The 9,715-nt window shown below is 40.8% G+C and overlaps 1 protein-coding gene across 1 annotated transcript in view; it reads left to right on the forward strand.

The window, feature by feature from the left end:
* CNTNAP5 (contactin associated protein-like 5) overlaps positions 1–9,704 on the forward strand; it is a 921,850-nt gene extending 912,146 nt beyond the window's left edge. The window contains exons 22-24 of the mRNA XM_014548314.1: positions 4,325–4,543; positions 6,008–6,079; positions 8,699–9,704. Of these exons, the coding sequence (XP_014403800.1) occupies positions 4,325–4,543; positions 6,008–6,079; positions 8,699–8,895 (488 nt within the window). The 3' untranslated portion in view covers positions 8,896–9,704. The remainder of the gene's footprint in view (positions 1–4,324; positions 4,544–6,007; positions 6,080–8,698) is intronic.
* Positions 9,705–9,715: the final 11 nt, after the last annotated feature.

Genomic DNA, 9,715 nt, shown 5'->3' on the forward strand with positions numbered 1-9,715 from the left:
TTTAAAAACCGGGGGCCCCCCCCCCCCCCCGCCGCCAAGTGCACAAATTTTTGTGCACCGGGCTACAAGTATATATACAAAACGCTAATATGCTAAGTGTCTGACTGTTCGACTGTTCCACAGTTTGACAGTTTGACTGGTAGCTATGACATGCACTGACCACTAGGGGGCAGATGCTCAACACACAGGCATGGAAACATGGAACAGACTGATGAATCTCAGAGGGAAGGGGGGAGGGGAGAAGGTGGGAAAAGATTAACCAAAGATCTTATATGCATACTAGAGGCCTGGTGCATGGATTCGTGCACCGGTGGGGTCCCTTGGCCTAGCCTGTGGGGAATGGGCTGAATCCACGCACCAGGCCTCTGACATCCTCTGAGGGGTCCCGGATTGTGAGAGGGTGCAGGCCAGGCTGAGGGACCCCACCAGTGTACGAATCTGTGCACCAGGCCTCTAGTTTTCAAATAAGATGTTCTGTAGGTGGTTGATTTTTATAAGATACCTGTGGTTTCTTATGGTGGTGGTACATATTCTGTGGAGAAACCTTGTAATTCTTGATTGTTTGGAACTTTTATATGTTAGCAGAAAATGTTGGCAAGAATGAGAAACAGAACAGAGGCAGTCCCCAAGGTGGGGCCTTGTTCACACCCTCCTTCCACGTCCTCTGTGGAGCCACACTTATTGTCAAGCCTGTCTTCCATATCACTCTTCAGCTCAGCACATACCACAGTCCCCTCATCTTATTCCTTATGAATATAATGCAGCAGTAACCTAAAAACTGAATAAAATGAATTAGGAAATGCACTATGTCTTTAATATAATAGAGTTTACTGAGTTTTGGGAAGCATTCAACCAAAATTACTTGTGCTTCTCTTATTTTTTGCGAACTATTTCTTAGCTAATTTATGTTAAAATATCTTACTCTGCCTAGGATGTTTCTGAGAGATTTTTAAGAAAGCATCACAGTGTAGATAAAGAGTTTGGCATTTCCAGGCATAGAGACTTTGGTTTAAATCTCAACTTTGCCAAATGAGCCTCTGTACATCTTTTAACTTTTAAGATTGTCAGTGTTTCCATCTGTAAATTTTGAATGATAATAGAATATAAATGAAATAAATTTTTAGGGGAACAGTAATTATACTTTTAAAACAAGTAGTGTAGTTATACAGTAGTTATTTAATAGACAATGAATATTGAGTACTTGAAGCTTTTAATTATTTTAGCAAAGAACTTTTCTCTACCACATTCTCCCTTAACAAGATTATAAAAGTAATTTGGAACCATCCTAAATTTGTTTGCCTATCTCTGTAAGAATCTGAAAAATCATTATGTCAGGCCTCATACTGAGAGTATTTTCTCCTATGAGGAATTCATGTTCTCTTTCTTTCTGTTAAGAAACATCTCAAAGTTTTCATGCTTATTATACATCTAGAATAAATATACTTCCTCAGAAATAAGACTTTATTTAAAACAGTTCTTTCTTTAAGGAGAAAATGTCATTTTTCTCATATTTCCCCTGATTCATCCATGTGCCTATTCTTGTACCTGGAGCTTGTATTCATGGGGTTCATCATAGTGATGACCTTCAGAGACCTTCCCAGCAGTCTGGGCTTCTTTCTCACTGGGTTCTGGGAATGAGGTCTGGTACTTTTAACTTACACTCTCAAGGTATAGCTACAATGACATGTCCCTTTCCACTGCTTCCAAATCCTACAGAGCAAAACGTCATGCCAGTTTATACTTTCCTTTGACCTCTTCCTCTACATACTTCTGCTCTATAATTCTATCCCTTGATAACTGTCAATCAGTAGCTACCATGCATTCTGAATTACAGCTGGTTACATTGATTTTTGGAGCCATTCAGCAAATAGCACCCAGTCGTAAAGCTTCTTGGTCTGGAAGACTGTTGCATAACACTGTCCAAGAAATCTTTTATGAGATGATGACATTTAAAGCTATGATTAGAAATAAACCTATGAATTATTCCAGTAGTAAGTAATGACTATGCACCAACACTGCAGGATACCTGGAGAGTTCTCACAGAATCCCAGACCTGGAGTGGTGGGAAGAATAATGACCCACAAAGACATCCAAGTCCTAACTCTCAGAACCTGTGAATGTGTTAGGCCAAGGGTAAGAGGAGTTAAGTTTGCAAACAAACTGTTGCTAACCAGCTGGCCTTAAAATGAGGTAATCACCCAAGATTATCTGGGTGATCTCAGTGGAATTGCAATGGTCCTTAAAAATAGAAGAGGGGGAAAAATAGAATTATTTGTAGATGTAATGGAAGGAAGGCACAACAAATAGAACTTTGCTGGCTCTGAAGGTAGAAAAAGACAGCTATTAAGCCGAGGAACATGGTGACTTTTAGGATCCAGAAAAGGCAAAGAAATGCATTCTCCCCTGGAAACTCTAGAAGAAATGTAGCCCTGTAGCACCTTGGTTTTAGTACAGTAAGACCCATGTCAAGACTTCTACAGATTATAAGATCATAAATGTGTGTTGCTTTATGCTGTTTAGTTTAAGTTTGTGGTAATTTGTTACATGGCCATATAACATTAATTCACATGGCTTGTTTCCTTTTTCCTGTGAGAAGAATGACAAGTTAGTGATATTTACATGTGGGTACTGCAAGTACTGGGGAGATCATTTTGTGAAGTATATGATTGTTTCACCAATATGCTGTGCTTAAAGAGGGAGAGTATAAAGAGAGCAAAACTAGAAAAAGAATTCAGGGATGTCGATTTCTCATTTTCTTTCATATTCTTATTGCATCTTTTTCCAAATGCTGCCAACAAAATGCTTGCTTAGAAATCCAGGGAATCACTCATTGACTGTTTAGGAATTGAAGTGTTATAATCTATAATGATAGAGAGGAAAGTCTCTGCCCTCTTCCAAAAAATAAATTGTCATACTATTCTCTCTCATCATTGATGTTTCTGTCTCTCTCTCCCTCTACTTTCCTCTCTGAAATCAATAAAAGTATATTTCAAAAAATAAATCATCATAATAAAATAACTATTTGAAACATCTAGGAGTGTCAAAACTATTACACCTCAAGACAAAAAAGGCTCATTGTGTATTATAGTTTTATATGATTCCATCATAGCAATTTGTTCAAATGATTCCTGTTAAAAAGAATGGGCCACTGAGTAATCTTACTACAAACCTTGAAGAAAATGAGACATTGGTCTTTCTGTGAGTCGCAAATGTTTGCCTCTTCTTCTTTTATAAATACTCAAAGATACTTTGGGAGATTGAATGCTGTTTTAGAAAATCCAGGCTCACCAATGAATACCATGGACAGAGCTGAGAAGGTCCATCTACACAGGTCACTTAGCACATTTGAATGTGATAAACTTCTGGGAGGACCACTTTGACTTATAATCTCTGTCTGCCTCTTTTCACTTATTTCCTTCTATATGTTTGAGTTAAATGTTGTAATGAGCATTGTAGTATGTTTGAACTAATTACCAGCATTCATTGATAAATGGTGATGGACATACTGATTTACATTCTATAAAACATATAGAGTGTAGAAGAGATTTATTGTCTTTGTTACAGCTCATAAAATATGTGAATAAAATTTGAAAGTTTGAAACATTGTCTCAAAGCAGAGATGGCCCTAGCAGGATTTTTTTTTAACACTCCGTGGTTGATATATTGATGTTTTAGTGGAAGGAGAGTTTGGGGAGAGGACATAGAAAGAGATAGGGGGTGATTTCCCTAATTCAAAAATAAGTAATATCTGTGATTTCAGGCATTATGTAAAAGAAGATAAGATGGTTGCCAGAGGAAGGAGGACTGGGGGATTGGGTAAAAAAAAAGGTAAAGAGTTTAAGTACAAATTGGCAATCACAAAATATTTGGGGATGTAAAGTATAGCATAGAGAATATTATAAATATATACTAGAGGCCCAGTGCAGGAAATTTGTGCACAGGTAGGGTCTCTAGGCCAGGCTGGCAATCAGGGCCGATTGTGGCCTTCTGGCTTCCACCTGCTGACTGGGGCCTCCCTTAGTTCCACGCTACCCCCTGGTGGTCAATACACATCATAGCAAGCAATCGAACTCCCAGTCTCCCGGTCAAACTCCCAAGGGGACACTTTGCATATTAGCCTTTTATATATATGGATTGTTCCAGGTGGGTACCGCAAATACTAGGGAGATCACTTTGTAAAGTATATGATTGTTTAACCACTATGCTATGCACCTGAAACTAAAACAAAATAATATTAAATATAAAATGTAAACAATAAAGATTTTTTTTAAGAGGATATGGAGCATAGTTTGAAAAAGAAAGGCCCTTGTCTTTCATGTTGCAGAGAATGTCGGATTAGATTCTGAAGTCGCTAAAGCAAACAGCCTGGGTTTTGTTGGGTGCCTGTCTTCAGTCCAGTACAACCACATAGCACCGCTGAAGGCAGCTCTGCGCCACACGACCATCGCACCTGTGATCATTCAAGGAGCCCTGACAGAAGCCAGCTGTGGCTCTGGGACGGATTCGGATGTGAATGCAGTGACTACGGTGCATTCTTCCTCAGGTACACAAGAGAATACCCAGTGGAACTTACACCAGTAGCACTACTTTTGATGTCTTCAAAAGCTTCCAGGTTAAAGATCAATATTACTCAATTCCTTATCTTGTATGAATATAGGTGGTTAAAAAGTATGATTGATTTCTCATGGGTAATTTTCATATATATTAATGTAGTCCTACTCTTAATACAATGAGTACTTAGAACTAAAAGCATATTTACATATATTACTAAATAGACATATGTTAGTTACTACTGTTTAAAATGGCTGCTCCTCTAAGGATTAAAGAGTTTAGGGCTCAGAAAGGCAAGCTGGCTGTTGACTAATATAAGTCATGTGATTAAAACCTACTTTTTTAATATAGGAAAGCCCCACAGCACTTTCATCCACACATACATCTGTTTTACACTCCGTAAAGTACCTATTTTATCTTGTCATATTCATGATCATCCTGGATGTCTTGAAGTGTTCCTGGTATTTGTTTTAATCTAGTGTGGTAATCAACTGCTAAATAAGTTATTAAATATCAGCGCAGAAAGGACTGAGTTTTGCTGCCTGCTCACTCTGATCTCTGCACTTTCCTGCAGCAATGAGTGCAATAGAAAGAACCTGAATGTGACAGTTGGTCAGCCCTGATTTAGTTCCAAATCTTCTATGAATGAACTCTAGGACTCTGGACAAGTTAATTATTGGCATCAATGTAATGTCCTTATCTGTGAAACAGGAAAAATAAAGAGTATTCATGCTATAGTCTTTTTCTAAGGATTAAATGATCATAGTGACAGATGCTACAGGTCCTGGAAATCTCACATGTACTCTATGCATATGTATGGGTGTTATTAATAAGTGTCACCTATTAATGCATTTGCAGATTATGTAAACTTGTATCTAGCTCAATGTCACTGGACCAAATGGCAGAGCAGTAACTCAAACCCACATATATGTGCTTTTAAATGCAGTGCACTTTTCCTTATCCCATGTATGCTAATGTCCATAAAGTAAAATCCCCTCTCCTTAGTGAGGGTTTGAGATATTAATTCTTCAGCACTTTTGTCCTTCCCTGTCAATGGTCTCAGTGTCCTCTTGCAGTAGAAGCAGAGGGGCATGTGTGCTTGAGGTGAGAAGCCTCATTGTCATGCGTAGGGACTGTCCAACCAAGCACAGAGGGTAGGCCAAGAGGGAAGCAGTAGGCCACAGCACACATGGGCAGGGTACTGCCATCATCTGTTTTAACCACTGATCTTACAAATTACATAGAAGCTTACCAGGTCATGCAACTATGGGTATTAAGTATGTGTTTCAAATGCTTTTTTATGAATGTCTGCTTGATTTTTCCCCAAAATCCCAACTCACCATCATTTGAGAGCAATTGGTCTCATCCTCAGGTGTGACATCCCAACTCCGTGCAAAAGTCCTCTTCCCAGGACTTTCAGTGAGGAGTGAAGGCTCCTGTTTCTTACTTCTTTCAGATCCATTTGGGAAGAGAGATGAGCGGGAACCACTCACCAATGCAATTCAAAGTGACTCGGCTGTCATTGGAGGTAAACCATTCTTTGTTGATGAAAGCAGAAAAGGCAAAAGTAATTCTGTACTTTGGAGAAGTGTATCTGAATCCTTCCTTAATGCCATCCAGGACCCAGAACCCCACGGTTCCTGCAAGTCCATGAGCCTTTTCACAAACAGTTCTGTGTGCTGTATGGCGCCAGCAGCTCCATGGATACACCACGGATGCACCCCGCCCTGATCCTCAGACAGCTGACTACTGACTCAACAGCTGGATACTTTACTTAGAGACAGGCAGTGTGCATTGTATTCATCTCATCCCAGTGTCTATTTTCCTGAAGCACAAGCAAAGCAAACCAGTAAAATTACACATGGGAAAGGGCCATACTGGGGTAGACAGATGGGGAAGCTGCATCCTGTTGGGTTGCTCCATAAGTGATTGGGGTTGGATCTAATGAGCTGGATGCGAAGCCCTCAGACTATAGTTTCGATCCAGCAGCACATGGTACAGATGCAGATCTTGGCTGCTCTGAGGTCAGCTCAGCCTCCCGCTCACTTGACTTCCCATTGTCTCACTGCTTGCTGGCCTCCCAACCCCTTTAATTCGCCTCGGCTTTCTGCAGCCTCCAATAGTCTTGATTTTTCCATCTGGGTCTTGCAACACAGATTGCCTCCCAAACCTGTTTAATGGCAGATGCCTGTGAGATACTAAATTCATTTCCATCTGAGGACCACTGCCTCTGGCAGTTAGGTGGGGTTCTTTTAAAAGATGGCAGTAGCCACTGATGTAACTTCTATTTGATGAGCCCCAACTTTGGGTCAGGGCTTGTGCTCAGTATAGAAATAGAGGATGAAAGATGTGGGCACTGCTCTCAAAGAGCTCTTGGTCTGGTGGGGGACAGGCCGGATAAACAGACAACATAGAGGCCATGAGCAGTGCTTTGAGGGGAAGTGCAAACAGCTGTGGGAGCTCAAAGGCGCAGCATCGCAGTGGGATTGTGAGGAAAGAAAACCTGCCTCCTTAAGGAAGGTCCTAAAATGTCTGACATGAATTTCTGCATCAGGGAAGAGAGTCCAACTTGATTGTAGTTTGGCATCAAGGAATGTAGAAAATAATTCGGTGCCTGTTTCTCTTCCTGTCATTAATTTCTCATTTGACAAGTGGAGAAAAGACTTATGTGACCGCTCACTTTTTCCCACCTGTGTACATCTTTTTGTAAGTATCTGTGAGAGCAAGAAAGTCATCCCAACCCCAGGGGACTCTCGGAAGCTGGCGCAGCCTCCCACTCCGAGGACCGCACGTGCGGGAGGAGCAGCCAGTTTGTATTTCATCTCCTAAGGCTCCGCTGTCCCTGGGAGTCACCCCCGCCCAGCTCATTCATAGGTTTGTTAACAGGAGGTTTCACTCTGTCTGGTTCTAAAAGCGTGGCAGACATATTACATAATGCTTTATTTTCAAAGGTAAGCTGTCTTAATCAGGGCCTCAGCTCTGATAAAAATCCATAGGGGATATGCATTTAATGTTTTTAACTCTCTAAAGTTCCTGTTTACATAAATCACAATGCAGGGTGTTCAAAAATAACTTTGTTAAATAAACATATTTTACCAATATCTATCCTACTTAAAGGAAAACAGAAGGTTACATACTAATATTTCAACAATACTTGTAATAACTTAAAGAATAAATAGTTTTCAAATGTTAATGTTGAGAAACCTCCATTCCCGTGTAGACACATCCTCCTTTTAAAAGTGGCATGTCCACATTCCTAATATCCCTTTGCTGACTTTGCTCTTCATATCCCAAGAGGCTTCCTGGCAAAGACAGAAATAAGCCCTTAGAGGTCAGCAAGGGCGATTTGCCAAGTAGGTGCAGTAAAATCACAAACAAGCAAAGCAGGAGGAATCTGACACAATTGGGCAGAAACTTGCATTTCAGCTGGCTTTGCGTTTCCGAAGGACAGAGGCATACCGTCTCTAGCTAACCTGTGCCTGGAAGCATGCAGAGCAGGGTAGGAATGCCCTAAATGTTTGGGAAGCATTTTGTTATTAATAAAACATTTTAGCAAAGCACACATATACCATCACCACTTTTACGTCAGGAGAGCATTATTGTGATGTGAGATAGTTAAATATTATTTCCTAGGATGCAAAAGTAGTTATAAAATGCGTATTTGCAAGGTGACAAAAATGTGTTAATTGCAACTGATTCTGTCACATTCTTTAAAGAGGGTCTTGAAGAAATTCAATAAAATATTTTGCTAGTCTATTTATTTTATAGCAATCTTAGTCCATTAAATACAACCGCTGATGTAAACTGGCTTTCTCCCTATTCTGGAGGAGGATGCTTTTTGTAATTGAAGACTGGAGGTGTTTCAGCTGCTCTTTAGTTCTGGGCCTGTGGCAGAGTTTTATTGTTGTTTTGTTTTATTTTCTTTTGTTTCCTCCTAAGCGGCTTCCTAGTCTGACTGAATCATCTCTCTGGAGTGGATGAGCGGTGACAATGTTTTCTCTCATCGCCCCCTTTCTCCACAGGAGTGATCGCGGTGGTGATATTCATCATCTTCTCCATCGTGGGGCTTCCTTGTCTGACTGAATCATCTCTCTGGAGTGGGTGAGCGGTGACAATGTTTTTCTCTCATCGCCCCCTTTCTCCACAGGAGTAATCGCGGTGGTGATATTCATCATCTTCTCCATCGTGGGCATCATGGTGCGGTTCCTTTACCGGCATAAGCAGTCACATCGCACGAACCAGATAAAGGAGAAGGAATACCCAGCAAACTTGGACAGTTCCTTCAGAAATGACATTGACTTGCAAAATACAGTGAGCGAGTGCAAGCGGGAATACTTCATTTGAAAATCTACAGGGTCAACTAATACTCTTTTGTTGTTAATTTTTTCTCCTCTTTCTCTGTCTCTTAATTCTGGTCCTTTTCTTTTTCTTATTTTTTCCCCATTTATTTTCGGATCATACCTGCATCAACCATGGCATTTACCCCTGACCCAGCCCAGAAGACCAGGCAGCTATGGCCACTGTCTTCCTCTTTGACAAACCTATTGTGTTGGTAATGATCACTTGAGACTGACTTGACTTCTAGACAAGGAAGAGACACGTGTGCACGTGTGCATATTCAGTTCTATATTCGTTTCTCAGATGCACCTTCGGTTCGCTGCCATCCGTCCAGCAGGCTTCCTTTGAACCTGAGGTTGACTTAGCTATTATCAGCCATCTTTGACGTTCTCCTCATCTCGAGTCTGTTCCGACCAGGGAACTGAGGGTAGGAAAGAAGATGCTAGAGGCCTGGCTTCCTTCAGTGCCATTTTAAAAGGAACAAGAGAGGATTGTTTTGTGTTAATATTTGTACCATAGGAATCCCATTGACCTAACTCATGACCTCTTTTCACTCTGACTCTTATCCCCTGAGTATTTTTAAACATAGGGGTCCTGATTGCAGTGAGCTGTCCTTGTGCTCCTGCCTTACCACTCTCTCCGGGGCCGACACACTGAACAGCATACTCCAGCCTAACATTAGAGGAAGCATGGGAATAGGGGCTTAACACTAGGAGGAGGAAGAGTGCTGCTAGGAAGATGTTCTATAACTTCAAAAATGCCTCAGCCAACTTCATAAGAAATGTTAGCTAGGTTAGTTCTGGGATTATTAAATATATATATATAT

The sequence above is a fragment of the Myotis brandtii genome, unplaced genomic scaffold (assembly GCF_000412655.1).
Source record: "Myotis brandtii unplaced genomic scaffold, ASM41265v1 scaffold501, whole genome shotgun sequence".
NCBI lineage: Eukaryota > Metazoa > Chordata > Mammalia > Chiroptera > Vespertilionidae > Myotis > Myotis brandtii.